General features: G+C 50.2%; 1 protein-coding gene across 1 annotated transcript in view; it reads right to left on the minus strand.

Annotated features, from left to right (window-relative positions):
- Positions 1-19,265, minus strand: part of Igsf9b (immunoglobulin superfamily, member 9B) — a 50,148-nt gene that overhangs the window by 13,417 nt on the left and 17,466 nt on the right. The window contains exons 4-17 of the mRNA XM_013009618.1: positions 16,174-16,325; positions 15,724-15,841; positions 14,744-14,885; positions 14,411-14,556; positions 11,664-11,806; positions 11,071-11,211; positions 10,872-10,988; positions 10,458-10,608; positions 9,473-9,584; positions 6,818-6,993; positions 5,275-5,501; positions 4,191-4,275; positions 1,127-1,288; positions 736-781 (exon numbers count right to left, since the gene is read on the minus strand). Coding sequence (XP_012865072.1) covers positions 736-781; positions 1,127-1,288; positions 4,191-4,275; positions 5,275-5,501; positions 6,818-6,993; positions 9,473-9,584; positions 10,458-10,608; positions 10,872-10,988; positions 11,071-11,211; positions 11,664-11,806; positions 14,411-14,556; positions 14,744-14,885; positions 15,724-15,841; positions 16,174-16,325 — 1,918 coding nt within the window. The remainder of the gene's footprint in view (positions 1-735; positions 782-1,126; positions 1,289-4,190; positions 4,276-5,274; positions 5,502-6,817; positions 6,994-9,472; positions 9,585-10,457; positions 10,609-10,871; positions 10,989-11,070; positions 11,212-11,663; positions 11,807-14,410; positions 14,557-14,743; positions 14,886-15,723; positions 15,842-16,173; positions 16,326-19,265) is intronic.

A 19,265-nucleotide genomic window follows, 5' to 3' on the forward strand; every position in this document is an offset into this window, starting at 1 on the left:
CCTTCCAAGGCAATACTAAAGAATAAGCGCTTAGCTGGGAGCCAATGGCTCATGCCTAGAATCCTAGCTACTCAGGAGCCTATGAGCTAAGGATCACAGTTCAAAGCCAGCCCAGGCAGAAAAGTCCCCATGAGACTCTTATCTCCAATTAACCACTCAAAACCCAGAAGTGGAACTGTGGCTCAAAGTGGTAGAATGCTAGCCTTGAGCAAAAGAGCTCAGGAACAGTACCCAAGTCCTGGGTTTAAGCCCTACAACTGGGAGGGCGGGGGGGGGAGAGAAAAGGAGCTTAGGTGGGCTGCATATTTTTATTGTTTTTATTTCAGTCAGAAGCCCCCTAGCAGACTCCTCAGTGCAGATGTGCATTGTCCCTTTGGGAGATGAACACATACATCGCTACTTTTTCCTTGGGCCTTCCCCTAAATGTTGCTTTCTATCTAAGCACACCTTCAGTGCCATTCCCCAGTTGTTTAAGAAAAGTAAACTCATGTTTAACATTGGTTTAAGCAAGACATATTAAGGAAACAAATCCATCAGGACAAAAAGAAATGAGAGCAACCCATTGCAAAACTAAGAGAAAGGAACAGCCTGTTGGTATGGACTTTATCTTTACAAGTGTTCTTTCCATCCACGCGGACAGCTTAACAAACACCACAAAAATGGGCCAAGGGAGGCAAACTGCCCACTGTGTGCAGCTTCCCCTCCCCCTCACCACCTACAGCCAGAGGCACTTACGGAGACTCAAGACTCTTCCTGCAATGAGTGATGGAGAGCGGAGGATCTGGAAGGAGAAAGCAAGGGAGAGAACCCATTAAGGTCTGAGCTCACAAAACACCAACATCCCATAACCCAGAATCAACAGGGAGTCCTCACACGAAACCAGCTTCTAGATCTGTGACTACCACTAGAAGTCTGTGGCTCCCCCACCCCTGTACCCTAAGACTATCTAACCCTCCCCACCAATCCTGCTCACCCCTTTCTCTCCTTCAAACCCAATCTCACTGGCATCTCTACCCATCAGTCTTCCGTTTTCCCACAGTAGGGAAGGGGAGGAATGTGACAAACAATGCCTCCCCCTGCGAGAGAGCATCCAGACCGAGCCAGCTAGGACAGCGAAGGCACTCACCTTTCTTTCGCCTGAGCTTGCGCTTGCGCTGCCTGTTGACAAAGCAAGCAGCCAGAGTGCTGAACAGGATGGCAGCCGCCAGGAAGCAGATGGTAGCCACAATTCCAGCCAACACAGGCCGGGCCAACCCGTCATCAGTCAGGTCCGGCTGTGGGAAGATGTCTGCAAGGAGGGCAGGAGCACGCATGGGTCCCAGACCGGCTCCAGCATCATCTGCCCCTTCTGACACTCCATCCCCAAGGATTTTCCCCTACTGCTTGGTTCCAACATGGAGTCTTTAAAGAGGTACAGAAAGGAACTAAGCTCCTTTGAGTCATTAGCAGATGGTTTAATTAAATGAATATTAAGAAGCTGAAACATGTTTTATCTGAAGAGAGCGGCTTTAAGGAGTGGGGAATGAATAAGTGCAAATGAAACTAGGAAGTTTGAGGGGATGGATGGGGTGGGAGAGATGGGGAGGAAGAATGATGGGAGAGATGGCATTAATCAAGATACATTGTACTCCTAAATCAGCATGTTGAATTGAAGCCCCTTTGTACATCTATTTCAAGATAATTTTAAAATAAATTTATTTTAAAAAGAAAGAAAGAGAAAGAAGGAAGGAAGGAAGGAAGGAAGGAAGGAAGGAAGGAAGGAAGGAAGGAAGGAAGGGAGGGAGGGAGGGAGGGAGGGAGGGAGGGACTACATGTAGTGGTGCACATCTCTCAGTCCAGCTACTCAGGAGAAAAAGGTCAAAATTCTTTCTCACAACAACAACCTGAGCACAGTGGTACTTGGCTATAATCTCAGCTACTTGGGAGACAGAGGTAGGAGGGTCCAGGTATGAGATCAACTCAAACAAAAATATGAAATCCCATCTGAAAAAAACATCCAAAATACCAGGGAGGCAGAGCTCAAAGGATAGAGGACTTGCCTAACAAATGTGAGGCCCAGAGTGTGATCCTAATCCCACCAAAAGAAAAAAAAATCTAAAGAAGGGCTGGGAATGTGGCTGAGTGGCAGAGTACTTGCCTAGCATGCATGAAACCCTGGGTTCCGTTCCTCAATACCACATAGACAGAAAAAGCTGGAATTGATGCTGAGTGCTAGCCTTAGCAAAAGAAGCTCAGGGACAGTGCCCAACCCTGAGTTCAAGCCCCAGACTGGAAAAAAAAAATAATAAAGAAGTTTATAAGTTCATTTGGTGGTCTGAAAAAGGAGAAAAAGAGACTACCAAAGTCAGGTAACCTCTTCATAGGCCATAAAGAAGAAATGATATGCACATCTTGTCCCCGTGGAGTTCACCCATCAGTAAACCACCTACATCTGCCTAGTACCATACATGTTGGTAATCAGAACTGCCTGCACTTCTGTGAACAAGAGGTAGCCGGTTCCCATGGTACAGGCAGCACTGACCACTGGATCTGAGTGACTTGCTCATGCCCTTGCCAGATTCAGGCGTTCTGACCTCCTGGATTCCCTGCCTTCTTTCATGCTGTCTTGGCAAAAGACCCACCATCTCTTAAGTCATTTCAAGGACACAGCATGCAACGTCCTACAGCAAGGATTAAATGCATCCTGCTCACCCAAGCCATGGAGGACTGCTAGGTGAGAGGGCTCAGTTCTCCTCCTTTACACAGATTTATGGAGCTAACTTGAACCCTAGCCCTAGATTTCAAGGTCTTGGCAGGGACAAAGACCTCAGCCCAGGCTCCTGGACCCACCGACAATCAGATCAGTAAGTGCTCTTCTTCAGGTTCATCAAAGGCAAAAATCGATATATTGAGTACATTTGGACAGAGTTCAGTGCCATGTCAATAATAATAACAGAGAAAAGTAATCCAAATTACGCTGATGGATTCAGTGGGAAACAAATGCCACAGCCTTGGGAAATGGGGGGGGGGGGCAGGGTAAGAGGGGCCTTAAATCCAGATGACACTGAGGTAGAATGCGGTGTAGAATCCTCAGACTACATACTTCCTTTTGGGAGCCAGGCATAAAGCTACTACATACAGAAGCAGGCAAGGAAGAAGTGAGCCCTCAAAACAGGCAAGCTTTCTACTTGGGCCTTGGCTGTGGCCTGCCTTTCTTGTTCCTCCATCTCTCCAAGTCTGATTCCTTGTTAGAAGCTAAAACAGAAGGAAGCTGGGTTCTGCTGCCTAGAGAAGGTAACTGTTTTACAGAAGCCAGAGTGGCTTAATATATGACAAAAATCACACTCTCTTCTCCCCTCCCTCAATCTCTTCCCTCCCCCAACCTGCCCAAACCACAGTGCTCTGGTAATTCCTGGAAGCTCCCATACATGGCAGGGGTTTTGTTGTTATTGTTTTGTTTGGTTGGCCAAGATCCTTGCCCACCCCCCTGGATCCCAGGTGTCTCTCTATGCAGTGGCTTGATTACTAGGCAAGAGCCTCTTCCATACCAAGAACACCGTTTCTGGCAGGGAGCGAAACTTGCTCTGTGTTTGACGAACAGGAGCTAGAGAGAGATGTAAAGATATGGGACCCATGCCAAGACAAAGAAAGATAAATTGAGAAAAATGCTAGGGAGTTGGCTTTATTTAGCCTGACAGAAAAAAAAAAAGAAAAAAGAAAAAATCTACAGAGAGGAAGGAAGGGAGGAAAACAATACCAAACAACAATTTTCCAAATAAAACCCACATAATTATAAAGAAGCCTATAATAGGCACCCCATAAACACTTGTTGACCTGCTGTCTCTTCCCTCCAATTCCCAGGCCTTCCCCCACGACAGCACAAAGCACCAGAAGAAAGAGGGAAACATATACCAACTAACACTTAAAGCAAGTTTCTTTCTGACAACCATGATGAGAAGAGTCATGGAATCTCCTACAACTATCTTGCAGAATTGTCAGAAGGTCTTTTAAAAGGGATAAAATACCTTGCATCATAGATGCACAGACCAGACAGGTTTCCAATATGCTAGGACCTGTGCAGTGTCAACTAGACATCTCCTTAGTTTCCAACCCAGCCTGGCCTCCTGGTTTAGCTATTCCACAGAAGGACTCACATGGCTTTGCGGCTGACGTCTCTGTCAGTGTAAAACAACCCCTAGACCCTGGAGTACCTGTGCTGGAGACTCCGGCAATGTTGCTGGGCTCGCTGATCAGATCCTGCATGACAGCCAGAACCCGGAACTCATACCAGGTGTCCTAAAGCCCCAAGGACAATATCCAGTCAGATGATGGACTTGGGATACCACCCCTTTCCCACCTCCCCCTCCTGCCTCCACACTACCGATCCTGCTCAGCACTCCCATGGAACCATGGTAAGTATGGAATGATAAAAAGTGATTGTTCACCCTGGCCAATGGCTCTGGTATAAATACTCCCACCAGGGCTGATTTCCAGGATACACTAGATCAGAACTAGGAAACAGGCTGCTGCCTTTCTCAAGATCCAGAGACATTCAGGTTTTGAGGAGTCCTCTGGAGAAAAGCTAGATGCTTTTGTCCGGGAACTCTAAATGGTGAAAGGAAGGGTCCTTCCCTTGGCAAGCTTAGAAGACGCATCCTTCTGAGACCCTCTCAGCCCACTCCACTGACCTAGTGAAGAGGTGAATCCAGGGTTCTAATGATCCATGCCGACCTCTCACCTTGACCTTCCCTGCCCTAGCTGGTGTCTGCTTGTTAGGGAGAACCATCAGTGCAGTCCCCCATGGCCACCAAGTTGGCCCCCCTGGATCTTGAGGACCAAGTTCAAATCCTACCAGCAGATCTAGGAGAAGCCAGGAGTGTAGGTGAGAAGATGTAACATAAAATATGACCTCCTTCAATTGACTTGGGTCACTCCAAGTTTCCAGTGTCACTTCTAGAATCAGGGGGAAAGAGAAAAGAAAAGAAAAGAAAAGAAAAAAAGGAAAGGAAAAAAAAGGAAAGGAAAGGAAAGGAAAGAAAAGCAGGGCACCAGTGGCTCACACCTGTAATCCTAGCTACTCAGAGGCTGAGATCTGAGGATCACAGTTCAACGCCAGCCCAAGTAGGAAAGTCTATGAGACTCTTATTTCCAATAAACTACTCAGAGTTGGAAGTGATGCTGTGGCTCAAGTGGTAGAGCGCTAGCCTTGACCCAGGACAACATCCAGGCCCTGAGTTCAATCCCTAGGACTGGCAAAAATAAAAAATAAAGAGGCCAGGACAAGCAAAGGCTGACCTGTGACAAATCCTTGGCAAAGAAATCCCCATCAGTTCCTGGAATGGCATCATCCAGCATTTCCCAGCGCTCCCCGACTCGGAACTCCATGACATAGCGGTCGATGGGGAAGCTGTGATTGGCAGGCGGGAGCCAGGACAGGAGCACACCCTGCTGGGTCCGATTGGCTGTGAGGCACCTTGGTGGGGTAACCAGCACCAGGGGTTCTGGAGTTGTAATAGGGAATGCTGCAGCAAGGGAGGGAGAAGGCGGTTGGCACTGGGAAGGTGGAGAGTGCTGTGGTGGCCTCCCCCACCCACTCAGGAGCCCACCTGGGCCCACTCAGGAATGAATGTGCCATTGCAAGGACAAGGGAGTGGGGTTTAGAATAGCCCTCCTTGTTCAAGGGAAGACGGAGCCAGAGCTGCACGACTCTACCTTCATGGTAGGTTCAGTGAACTCTCACAGGGCAAGCAGGTACCTCCTCAAAGGACAACTACAGGGAAGGGAGAACTAAGTGTGCTTCTAGTCAGGTGCTACATGACACAAGGCCAATGAGGAACTGCAGAAGACTGCAGTCCTGTGAGATGAAAATGGAGCTTAGCCTCCAGGGACAGCCGGTCCCTCTGGTGCTCGTGGTGAAGCTGGGGTATTACATTGCCCATGTATTAATGTGCAGCTCTGTACAGCCCAGAATTCTTAATGCAGAAATTACAGGATGATGTTGCCGAATTGCGTTTTGACCCTACTGTATACATTTTATCGTTAAAGTATACACCTACTTTTAAAAAAGGAAGAAAGAAAGAAAAACTTTCTGGCAAAACTACTCTGCTCGGCCAGAACTCATTCCATCCATCCCATGTTTACCGTGTCTCTTGGCTGCATCTTTGTTCTTCTTGTGGCCTACCATCTTGGTCTGTGTAAATACACACTGTGATGTTCACACAACAACAACACTGCTTGACCACACCCTCCTCGGGGATGCTCAGTACATGTCCCTGTTATTAAGCGACACATGATTCTATCTTTTGTTTGCCTCCCAGGAAGGAGGAAAACTTCACCCAGCCGGCACACTGTTCACGTGTTCGATTCTCATTCTGGCCCCAGAGCACAACATGAGACCCAGTGGAGGCGTTTCAGAGCTCAGATGAGCATCTTACACACTTGTTGATTACCTGTGGCCCTGTAGAAAAGGACTGGAGAAACCAGCTAGAGTTGTGCCCTCCCCTCCCCCCATCTAGGAAGAGCCAGCTCTGCCTCACAGAGCACCCACAATGGCAACCAGAAGTAAACCTACCAAATAGGCAGCTTAATAAGAAATGGTGTGATACAGAATCTCTCCCTTCCATCTGAGGATGCCATAGGAATTTGGAATAGGTGAGTGCTACAGGGTGACATGGAAAATCCTTATTGGGAAACCAAATGGAATCATTAGAGAGAGCACTTAGTAAGTAAGGTGTTTGGTACTTACTAAGCCCTTCAATGTTGACGCTAAGACCATTGCTATCATTGTCTTTGTCTACCCCAGCTCTGCTAGGAAGAGCCCCCAAGACTCTGGCCTCACCTAAAGTGTTCACAGTGACCACTTCACTGAAGGCGCTGGTTCCCAGCTTGTTCTGGGCCAGGACACTGAACTGATATGCAGTCTCAGGCTCCAGCGTATCCACCAGCAACCAGTTAGGGCCCGGTGGCACTGACAAGGACAGCCAGTCGTGGGGCCCAAACTGTGCCCGCTTCATCCTGGCCAAGAGAGAGAGAGAGGATGGGGGACAAGGGGTGGGGTGGGTCACACTGGAGAGAAGAGCATGCATACAAGGTCCTCAAGGAGAAGGCAGTGAGGGGACAAGCATTCCCAGGTTCAAGGGAAGGGAGAGAGGATAGCCAAGGTAGGGGTGAGGGAGTGACCTGCCCGGCTGTAGCTGTGCCAACCCTCCTGCGGCCCGGCTACCTGCCCCTGCTGGGGCATCCCTACAGAAAGAGCCTGACAAGTACAAATCATGCTGAAGATACTGGTCAGAGGACCAGGTGCTTTGTGGGAAAATCCCGTCCTGAGTGTCATCCCTGCAAGAGGGCTTTGCCTGGGGAGAGTGGGGACACTGGATGTCAGGATGAGCAATAGCAGGACTAGCAAAGGAACTCCAGTGACCTTGGCTGACCTCCCTAACTGGATAGCCAAATGTAGGACCCAGAGGAACCCTGGGAGCTCACTCAGTCGAGTTACATCGGGTCATCTAAGAGTGTCCAAGATATACTACAAAACTGACCAGAGATATCCCCGACATGGGACCAGGATTCCTAAGGCTTGAGGGTTCAATACTACAGTCAAGGGGGTGGTCACAATGCGAGTGGAGAGTCGTGAGATGAGGCCTGAGGGTTTCCCACTGACCGAAAGGAACCCCCAAGTCCCAATAGGCAGTGACACCACCCTGGTCAGTGCAGTACCACTATCTTACCACAGGGAGGAGACACTGTCCTGTGTGATTGGCATACTCCTTGCAGTCCTGAACTGTAACTAAGCTGGTGCCCACTGGGTTTCCCTGCTAGGTTGAAAGGCTCCCTATCATGTTTGCCCAGGAGGGTGAGCTGAGGCAGCAGAAAGCAAGCATTGCCAAGAAAAAAAAAAAAAGAAAATGAAAAAAAAAAACTGGCAACCAAATATCTGAGTCAGTACAGAATTGAAGGCAGTCTGAAAGAAAGGAAAAATAGAGGACCAACACAACCTGGGCACACCACACCCTGCCCTTCCCCGTCCAGGGCACCAAAGCTGGTGGGCAAAGGGTGTCAAAGCAATGCAGATGAGCAACGGTGTGGAGCAGCAACACAAGCAACAAGGGGAACCCACACAGGCACCCCCAAAGATGGCTGAAGCCACACCAAACACCCCTTCCCTCACAGTGCTGGGAATTCTGATCCTGCGTATCCGTGTTACCCTCCCCCACCTCACCCCTACACACCCACTGTAGAGGAACAGAGCTAAGGCTTGGGGGCATCTTCTGGCTACAGCTGCCATCATCCAGGTCACAATTCACCAAATCTAGAACCCAAAACGCCCACAGATTATCCTGCCTGGGAACGGTTCCCCAAAACCACTGCAGAAATCAGGGCCCAGTTCCTCACAGACCCTCCTGCAGCCTCCCATGCAGTTTAAAGGTGTTTCAAAGGATTCCCTGGCATCGTGTTCTGCAGACTCAAGTCCGAACCAGGCTGGAAACACATCCATGTGAGTCTGGCTCTGACAGGAGGAGAGCTCTATCACCAGAACCCAGTAGCCTGCAGTTGTTGGCTCGGGACAGGAGTGTAAGGAGAGGGAAGACCCAGAGCGATGGGAAGGATTCCTCTGGGCTTTTCTTCCCATCTTTCTTATGCTCCTATCTGCAGCATGGTCCATACAATTTTGAGATCTGTATCTACCCAAAAAGGTTGAGACAAAGATCTCACATCATTGATCTGCCTAAATTACTAATAAGGACATGAAAACAACAGGGACCCAGGGCCTTAGGGAGAAAATGTGATGTTGAAGACAAGTCCAGGAACATGAACGCCAGGTCTCCAGAACCACTGGGCAAAGGAACAGCCTCAGCCTGGGCTCTTCCCCAAATGCCCTTAACGATTCAACACAGAGTCTCAGCCAGACACTGGTAGTTCACTCCTGTCATCCTAGTTACTCAAGAGTCTGAGATCCTGAGGATCATGGTTTAAAGGCAGCCACCGTAGAAAAGCCTATGCAACTCCATCTCCAAAACAACTAGCAAAAAGCAAGGTTGGAGGTGTGACTCAAGGGCTAGAGTACCACCAAATCAAGCAAGCCAAACAAGCATAAATCCCTGAGTTCAAACCCCTGTACTACCACCACTTCTCCCCCCCCAAAAAAAAAGGTATTCTCCTATAGATGCCAGATGACCCTGGATAAAGAATGAGACAGAACACAAAAGTCGGGGTGTGGCTAGGCATTGAAATAAAGCCAGGGAGAAAGCTGCAGAGGGTCAGGGTTAACTTTTAATGAAGACCCCAATTGGTCTCCTCAACTTCTCTTGTGGGAACACAGAGTGTCTTGAGTCACCCATAAAACCTAGTCTGATCCTTTTTGCTGGAGAGGTGGCAGATGACAGAGACCCACAGTGTCCTTGGACCTTCCACCCACCCTGGGTCTGCCTGAGTCGGGCAAGGGAGGGGGAAGCAGAGAGCAAAGCATGCAGGGCTGACTCACAGAGGTCCGTACCAAACTGAGAATGTCTGCTCGAAGCCTCCATCATAGCCTGGCTCCCAGGACACGTTGGCAGTTGTCATGGAGACCTGGACACGGACATTGCCCGGGGCATGGGGGCTGGTGCCTGGAGACCAAGGGAGACCTCTCAGACTGAAAGGAGCTGAGCTCATTAGCTGGGCACCTGCCATCCTGCTGTAGGAAACCCAAGAGGCCAGACGATGATGGAGGCTCTGAGGCTCCATTTCCTCTGACCCTGCCAGGTCTGACCCGGAAGTCGTCCCACCGTGCAATCAAGTCTCACTAGCAAGAGGTCCAGTGAATTTGGGAACTGCTCTCATCTTAAACCAAACTCCTGGGCTCTACTGGACTCAGAAACACCAAGAAATGTTTCCTGTCTCCACTAGAAGGCTGGTGTGGCACACACATCAGCCTGGGTCTGAGTCCTGGTAATGCCAGGTATGGGTCCTGCCTCTGGGGAGAAGCCAGGTGCTTTCTGAGGTTGTGAAGGATGAGGTGCAGAGCCATTAACAGGTAGTAAATGCTCAGTGTTGGCCGTTAGGATTCAAAGGGCCAGGCTAAAAGGGAGGGAGAGGCTGAGTGTCTGTACACATACACACACACACACACACACACACACACACACACACACACACACATCCCAGGTAATTAGAATCAGGGACATCAATCAGCTTCCTCCAGTTCTCAAGTTTGAGCACAGTGCCCCCACTTGATTCTCCCTGATTCTGGTCCCTCCCAAGTGCCCACACTCACGAGACTCCCTGCTGGCCACACAGCTAGCACTGTGTCAGGTGAGTCCATCTACTCACCCCTCCCCAAGGTCAGGGGCCCTTTGTGGCCATTCCTGTACCCAGCTCCCACAGGATGACAGCTACAGGTGACAGGCTAGATTCAGCGATGGCTGACCCAGGAACAGTCACTGGGGAAGGTGCCCCAGGTTCCCATGCCCGGCCCCTGCCTGACCCAGCCAGCCACGTACCGATGACAGTGAGGTGGGTGCTGGCAGTGATGCTCGTGACCACGTTGGTGGCGACACATTCCCACTCCCCATGGTCCTCCTTACTCAGGGCACGGAACTGAAGACTCCCGCTGGGCAGGGCATTGTGCCTGCTTCTGCTGGGCTTCCCTACCTTGCCAAACAAGGGGACAGGAAGGAGGGCGGGAGCAGGGATGGAGATTAGGAGAAGGTAACACGGGAGTCCGAGGAGGAGGAGGAGAAGGGGGAGGATGGTAAGGGGCCATCCCTGGGCCCTCAGACCACTACTGACCCTCCTCAGCACCCACAGCTTCCAGGATGTCACCTTCCCATGGGACCAGTGGCCTGTCAGAGCAAGTCTGGGCAGAACTGGTAGCCATTCCTCCCTGCAGCCCAGGAGTTTCAGAGCCCAGGTACCTTTCTCCAGGTGATGACGGGGAAAGGGTCCCCTGCGGCTGCACAGGGAATGAGCAGCTCCCGGCCAGCTTCCTGCCTATACTCCCAGCCTGGTAGCACCGTGAAATACGGGGGGTCCTGAGAGGGACACAGGCATACGTGTGAGCTGGCAGCCAGCGACCTGTTCTCATGGAGGCCCCAGATAGCCATCGGGCCTCACCTTCAGGACAAGCCTCGCAGGAGCAGACTGGCCCATGGTCCCCAGGGTGTTGTAAGGCACACATGTGTACGTGCCAAGAGCCTCTTCCGTAGCCTCCTCGATGCGTATGGAGCCATCATCCATCAACGTCCAACCCAGGTTCTGCCAGAGAAGACAAGGATGGTGGCGACCATCAGGAAAGACAAGGAGTCCATCTCCCCCCCTCCTCCCTTTCTACCCCCCCACGCCCCCTGCAAGACCTGAGCTTGGTTCAGCAGAGCACAGGACAGAAGAGCAAGTGACAACCTGGGACAGGAAGAATCAGGATGCCTGCAAACTGCAGTCAGGTACTGAGTTCTAGCATTTACAGCTGTTGGTTTTTCCCAGAAGGGTTTTTGTTTAATGGTTTGTTTTGGTTTGGTTTTTTTGGAGGAGGAAGGAGGAGCTGGCAAAAGCCACAGGCTAGAGGTCACAATCCTAGCATTTCAAGTGCTTCTCATTCTAAGCGCATGGGCGCGCGCGCACACACACACACACACACACACACACACACACACACACACATACCACTAACACCAACACCACCACTTCCCTGCTGTGCATTCTGCTCATACCTTCTCAACCTGCAGGGGGCGCCCATCCTTGTTCCACTTCACCACGGTGGCTGGGGGCTCTGCATCCACAGGGCAGCGTATATATCCATGGATGCCCACGGGCACATAAATGACAGAGGGCATGTTGAGCACACGGGCTGGGTCTGCAAAGAGACAGCGGGAGAAGAACAGAAAACTGTCAGAGAAGCCACATGAGCAAGGGAGGCAGAGGTAGGCCAGTGCACACCCAGATGTTCCCACCAACAAAGCAGAACTTCGCATCCACCCCCCAAGCCCACAGACTCACTGTGTGGCTCGGTTCTAGGTGCCAGGACTAGCACATATGATAAGAATAACTAACCTAACTCTCTTAGAAGTAAAGCCTAGGGGCTACGTACTGTTGGTGGGGGTGGGGGAGCAGGCTGCACTTTTCTCTGGTCTGCCCAATCTATTGTTAGTTTGTGTGTGTGTGTGTGTGTGTGTGTGTGTGTGTGTGTGTGTGTGTGTGAGCTACACCTTCACTTCTGGTTTTTTGCTAATTGGAGATAAGAGTGTGATGCAGCTCCAAACCTTAGTCATCAGATCTCAGCCTCCTGAGGAGCTGCAATTATTGTGTTTTTAAGAACTGTAAGAAATATAGGAAGTTTTCAAATGCTTGGAGACATTCAGAGGTGTTCTCAACTGCCCAAGTGTGCAGTGCTTGGAAACGCACCTTAAACCAGACTGCCTGTCAAGCAAGGTGCTTTGACTGCCCAGTTCATTTCTCCAGCCCTCAAATTCTGAACCATGAACCCATGCCCTTTCCCAACCCCTCTCTTTCCTGAAGTCTCTCTTGGGAGCAAGCAGTTCAGTCTCTAGACATCCTAAGCCAAAAGAGCAATGTCAGGTCGATGCACAAGGCCATCGCAGGCCTAGCACGTGGGTATTATATTTTTTCTTCCTCCTCTCTGTTCCTTCTGCTGGTTGTCCGGCTTCAGTGTTGCATCGCATGGACCCTGCAGTTGAAATGCAGACCCAACCTTGGCCACAAAACGGAGGCAAGCCTCCAGCAGAGCAATGAAGAACCCCACAGCCCTGCGCTCCAGGCTGAGTCACCTCCTCTCAGTTCTCCCCAGATACCCCTGAGGGCTATGGAGAAGAAGATCCAGAATGAGGGAGGGCCTTGAGGATGAATGAGCTGGTGGTACCTTTTAAGCATTCTGAGCTCTTCAGAGAACAGTGCATTACATAAATACCAGGCGGAGTTATATATTTAGACATAGCTTCCCACTTTTGTATGGTAGAGATTTTTTTTAATTCCTCCAGGGTTTTCAAAGGGTTTATGAATGAATGGGAAATACTCTGAACACTGCTCCTTAGCAGAAATAAAGATCCTTGTCTCACCCACCTGTAAATCTCAACCCCCTGGATTCCCTTTGAAGCAGAAGAAGGTAAAAAAGAAGACGTTGGAGTGGGTAGAGATGTTGGTGCCAAAGAGAGACTGGTAATGAACACACTTCTCCAACAGGTTGGTGGCCTACAGCTTCGAGGGGCCTTTGCCTTGGCTGCTTCACCATCTTTCTGAAGACTACAGCTTTGTGCTCCCTTTCTTCACCCTACTTTCCACTTTCGCGGCCAGATGGCAAGGCCTGTGTCCAGAATGGAATCCACCTGTCTTTCCTCTCTAGCGTGGCCACATCCTAAGTCACATATGAACAGCATCTCACTTGCTTGGAATTCTACTCCAGCATGCTACAGTTCCCTCTGGATTCCGCATAACCAGGTGGCTCCACCCGCCTACTATCAACACAGATTGGTCCACACACCCATTCTGCAGCAGCCAGAGTGGCTCTGCCTCCCAGGGCCACCCATTGGTCCTCTGCTCGTCCTCAGCTTGTAGGCTGGCCCCTCGCCAGCCCATCTCCACATTGCTTTACTGATCACCCCTGCCACACTCCACATCCCTGAATACATACAATTCTCCCACAGCAGCCCTGAAATGATGGTGCCTCAGTCAGGCAACAACCTGGGTCCTTTATTGCCTGAGTGACAGAGCCATCCACTAATCAGAAGGAAGACATTAATCCTCATTACTGATCCTTCTCTCTCCCTCTCTCACAAGGCTCAGCCTGCCAAGGGGTAGGAAACCACCACCGGTGCTCAAGTATTAAAGATAAGCAAACGGAATTATTCTGCTGACACAGAAACCCTCGATTGTTCTGGCTGAGAGGCAGCACATTCATTTGGATCTCTCGCAACCCCCAGAGAGGAGAGTGTAGAAACTGGACTGAGTTACCCTGGTAGGCCCTACTCCCCTCCCCTCATTGTATAGGAAGCTGAGTGCTGTAGCTACCAGAGAAATGAACCCTGCACTGATTCTAAGATCCAACCCCCAGACACCTGAAAAATGCACCTAGTAATTAGCAACTCGAGGTACAGATGAGCCAGCATGCAATGTAAGGATCATCTTCCCAAAGGGCAGTTGTTCAAAGGACAGGTCTGCATGTTCTTGAACCCAACCTAAGCTTGAAGTGCTGAGTGAATTGACGCCTCATGGTCAGGCCTCACCCACAGAAGCTGCCTAACAAGTGTCAGCTCATCCCGACCGGCCAGCCTGGTCATGGACTCTTTCAGAACCTGTCTTTTCCTCCTTTGGTCATTCCTCCACACACACTTTCCAAAACAAGGTGCTTGCTCTTTGGTGCCCTCTGGCCTCCAACCTGGCTGTCACATAGCCTGGAACCTTCTGGAATGGCCAGAGGAAGTCACTCTCCTAGCTATCTACTCACACTGCACAGTCAGGTACGCTGAGGCAGAGGGGGATCGCCCCAAGCTGTTGCTAGGGACGCAGGTGTACTTCCCGGCATCTTCCGGCTTCACCCGGAAGATGATCAATGTCCCATCGATCAGGATCCGCACCCTCAGCTTCAGGTCACTGCAGAGTGGTTAAGGAGACATAAAGGGTGTTGGCAGGTGGGTGAAACTGTCCAAGCCAGGCAAACAATGAGTCAACTTCACCTCGCCCCATGCCCAAAACTCCCCCCAATACACAGATCCTTGCCCCTAGAAATCTGGGGTGGAGGAGGACCCCTGTGAGAGGGTCAGAACAAGATGCTGCTTACTTCTGGAAGTAGACATTCTCATCCTGCCAGTACCAGGTGTAGGTGAGGTTGCCCGGATACGCCTCTGCCCTGCAGGTGAGCAGAGCATCCTGGGAGATGTTGACGGTGATGTTCTCAGGAGGGGACACGATGAAAGGAGGCCCTGGAGGGAACAGGGAACAAACATCACCTGTCCTGATGGGGAAAGAGCACACAGGAAGGCACAGGGCAGAAGCCAGAGGTTAAGAAGGTGGCTCAGGGAGAGGAGGCTGGGGAGCAGAGGGCGGGTAAAATTCCAGCAGGCGCTGGGGCTGGCTTGACAGACACTGGCAGGCTGCAGTCTGGCCCTCTCCCAAGAGAGGGACAGCTTCTCACCAAGCTGCAGAGGGACCTGGGGTCCCAGCTGCTGCTCAACCCTCAGTGGCAGGAGAAGTGAATGCCTCCACAGCTTCTCTGTCCCTCCAACTAGACTCAGCAGCCATTAATTCCTACTGTATCCCTTCACTAGATGGAGGGGAGGGAGGCAGGGACCTCTGCAGACAACCCTGCCCATTCTGAGTAGTCAGTGACCAGCCCTTCTAGAGGGCATTCTGGAGCACAGTCTGGACAGACTGGCATCTCTCAGTGCTGACTGTACAGACCCCGGGTCTGCCAAATGCCCTCAGTAGTGTTTAAATATCTGGGGCTTGGACTGCATTTCTGTCTTTATTTATTGATGCCAACACTAATGGATAGATGACCGGAGGGAGGTCTCCTCCCTCGGGGAGGTGGAGCCATGACAGAGATGCTCCCCAGACAGAGCGAAACTGGAAACGGCTCAGCACAAGACCTTGCTGCTGTAGCATACAACGTCCTTGTCAGCAAGGCATGCTGGTTGCAGGAGCTACCACCCGGCTTCTCTACCAAGCCCAGCTGTGCCCTGGTAACACGGCATCCATAGCCCAGCAGGCCTGGGCAGCCTTTGCTAGCTCAAGGGCTTGAGTCTACAGAAGGCCTCTTACCTTGGACAAGCAGGTGGGTTGTATGCACAGCCTCCCCCTGGATGCTGTATGCTCGGCAGGTATAGGCGCCTCTGTCCTCTCGGCTGACTGATGTCACCGTCAGGCTACCGTCACTCACCTAAGGGCCCAGGACAGACATAACTCAGCAGCCAGCAGGGAGCCCCACCAACACATTCCTCCAGCAGAGAGATGCAGGGAGAGCTGCTGGTTTGGAAAAGGTATGGGAGACATAGCACAGGAAGGTAGAGAGCAGGTGCCTGCCTACCCATCCCCCTCCAAGACAGAACAGATGCCTCAACCAGACCAGGCTGTAGGCTTTCCTGCCTCCACCTGACCCAGTGCACATAATGTCAGGAAACAGCTGCCTTGCGGGGAGGGGAAAAGAGCAAAGGGGAGGAGGAGAGGAGGAGCAAGCACAGCACCCCAGCCTTAGGGCTACGCTCAGCTCACCTGATACTTCCCACTAGCACCGAGGAGCGTCCCCTCCTTGAGCCAGGTGACGATGGGCTTGGGGTTCCCAAAAGCTGTGCAGGTCATGGTAATACTGCCACCCTCCTTGGCCTCGATGTACTGGGGGGGTGTTTCTGTAAAGGTGGGAGGGGCTGCAAAGGAGACCACAAAGGTGAGGGATGGAATCAGCCCACCTGAGCACTGCAACTCGGCAGAATGCACCGATGAAGGAACACACAAGGGGTAAGCAAAGTCCTGCCCACTGGTATCACAGGGGAGGGGAAATCCAGGTCCCAGTCTCAATCTGGATGGGTCCAAATTATAGAATTTGCTCATCCTATAAAACGTCACTATTTCCTAGAGGAGGGAAAGGGAATATTTATTGAGCATCTACTAGGAAAAATGCCACAACCAGCACTGGGGACATGGTGTAAATAAGACTCAGCTCTCGCTGGACGCCACTGGCTCACACCTGTCACCCTAGCTACTTAGGAGGCTGAGATCTGAGGATCGAGGTTTGAAGCTAGCCCAGGCAGATAAGTCTGTGAGACTCTTGTTTCCCACTAACCACCAGAAAATTGGAAGTAAGAATTGTGGTTCCAAGTGGTAGAGCACTAGTCTTGAGCAAACATGCTCAGGGACAGTGCCCAGGCCCTGTGTTCAAGTCCCATGACTGACAAAAAAAGAAAAATACAGTTTTCATGCCTCCCCACCCCAGAATCCCCAACCACACGTCAGTGTTTAACCTGAGTGTTTTCATGATGCATAGCAACCCCTCTTTGTGCAATGCCATCCTCACTAGGATCCTTCATTTATAGGACATTTGTCATCTCACACAGGTCTCAGGTCAAGATTGCAGTCCCCGGTTCTATTGAGAAAGTCCTCCACCTGTCTCTCTGTGGCTCTTGTGGATACAGATGTGCAGCCTGACTAGGGGCTACTTCTTTCCTAAGTCTCTGATTATTCCAGGTCATCTTCCTGCTGCATTGGAGATGTGATTAAAACACCATCCTGTTTGGATAATCGGCTTTTATGAGTCTGAGTCCCATTTGCCTGAGCTGCTTGTAGAGACAATCCGGTCAATCCTAAACCTTTGGACTAGCGGTTCTATGGCCTTCCATTTCTGAACTCCAGCCCTGAGGTCCCTGGGGCTGGGCTAGACAGGACAGGACATCCTGAATTCCTCTCAAGGTACCACCCAGAACTCAGGATCCAAGTTCAAGTGCTAGCATGCCCCTTGCTGCATACCCTTAGACAGGTTCCTCAGCCTCCCCACCCTCCATCCTCTGGAATTGCTGTGAAGAATGATATTTGTGGAAAGGACCTGGTAGAATGTAAACATATGTTTAAACAAACTTCAGTGGTTCTACTATTATTATGGTGACCTTGTCCTGGGAGGACTGAAGTTTTGCCTCACATCTCCCTCATCTCCCTCCACATTTTATCTTCACTATTCTTTAACCATATTGGGCCTTCTTTGTCCACTTCCAAAATGCCAAGGATTCTCAACCTCAGGGTCTTTGTGTGTGCAGTTTTCTCTGCCCAGATCTCTATACCCAGCCCTCACATGCTTGCAGTTCATGTGAACTGCCATCTCTGCCTTACCTGACCAGTGCATCTGTGATGGCACTTCCAGAAGGTCCTAGTCCTTCTTACTCATCTATCATGAACTGAACTCCACCTGTAGAGAAACCTGCTTCCTAGCTGTCCCCATTAGTGGAAATCGCGGTTCTCTAGAGCAGATACCCTTTCTGCAATTCCACGAAAAGCCCGGCTTTTATAGTATAGTTCCTGGATATAGGAGCAGACCCAAGAAACACTCATTGAATAAAATGAAGGAATAAGTGAATAGGCGCTTACGATCTAGATACTGAGGGTCCAACACACATACGAATACATGAAACCTTTCAAAAGGAAGACCACAGCCAGACCGCTGGATCTCTGATCTCCAAAGCCAATATGTGCACACAGAGACACTTGAAGGATTGTGGGATGCCTTAAGCATACAAGAATGCATACACCACACATCCTCAGGGAAAGCGATTCTCATACAGAGTCTAAGAATATACTAAATATAATAGCAAAAGGCCATTTGAAGTCCTGTAAAGGAATTCTGGAACCCTGGCCTCCAGGCCCTGCTCATCTCAGACCCCCACCCTGGCCCAGCCTGTCCCCTGAAATACAATTAATGCAGCCACAGCCTCCATTACCTCCAGTGTCAAGCTTAAAAGAAAAGATAATAAATTAAATTACATCCTGAAGTGACAAATTAATTGCTAATTACATAATTACTTTATTATTTAGGTGCTAATCAGGAAAGTACTTTGAACAATTTCAAGTTTTTAGGAAAATAATGGTTTGACTCTCCATTATTTACTGAATTAGGTGTTAGCTTGCCAGCTGCATTTCCAGGTTTAATTCTTTTTGCAAGTGGCCTATAATTAATAGTGCAGGTTAGAAATAGGCAGGCCTCTCCTCCAAGTAATTCACCGACCTAAAGCAAGACTTGGCTGGGGCTCTTTGGGTATTCTACATGTGATAAAGAAATAATTGGGTTTGTTTCCACCCAACTGGTCTTCAAAGAAAACATAGAAGGCAAATGAGAATGATTTGTAATTCTAATTCTTCACTGGCCTTTCAATTTCCAAAGGTGTTCTCGTCAGGAAATGCCTGACATGAAACATTCTAGTCTGGAAGCAGTGGAATTCTGGCACTTGGAGCCATTCCTGGATAGTGGAAATATTTACACAGAAGGAACCTCGGAACTCAGAAGAAGGAAAGAAGAGAAGCCAGAGAAGTAATGGCTCTCTCCTGATGAGACACATCTGCTCTGTTCTGCCTGGTCTTCAGGTAGGCTTCTTGGTTATGGCAAAACTCTGCTATTGTTAAATCCTGGCTCTCAAGTGTGCAACAAATGGTGTTCATCCTTAGTGCTCTAGAGACCTAGTCGTTTGTGGTAAACAACCCACATGTGTGCTCTGAATGAGTTGCTTTCCTCCTCGAGGCTCCCAAACATGCTGTTCCCTCTTCCTGGAGGAGACTTCCCCTCTTCCCACCTGGGACTTGAACACAAGGCCTGAGTCCTGCCCCTT

This window comes from Dipodomys ordii, unplaced genomic scaffold (assembly GCF_000151885.1).
Source record: "Dipodomys ordii isolate 6190 unplaced genomic scaffold, Dord_2.0 Scaffold10, whole genome shotgun sequence".
Lineage (NCBI taxonomy): Eukaryota > Metazoa > Chordata > Mammalia > Rodentia > Heteromyidae > Dipodomys > Dipodomys ordii.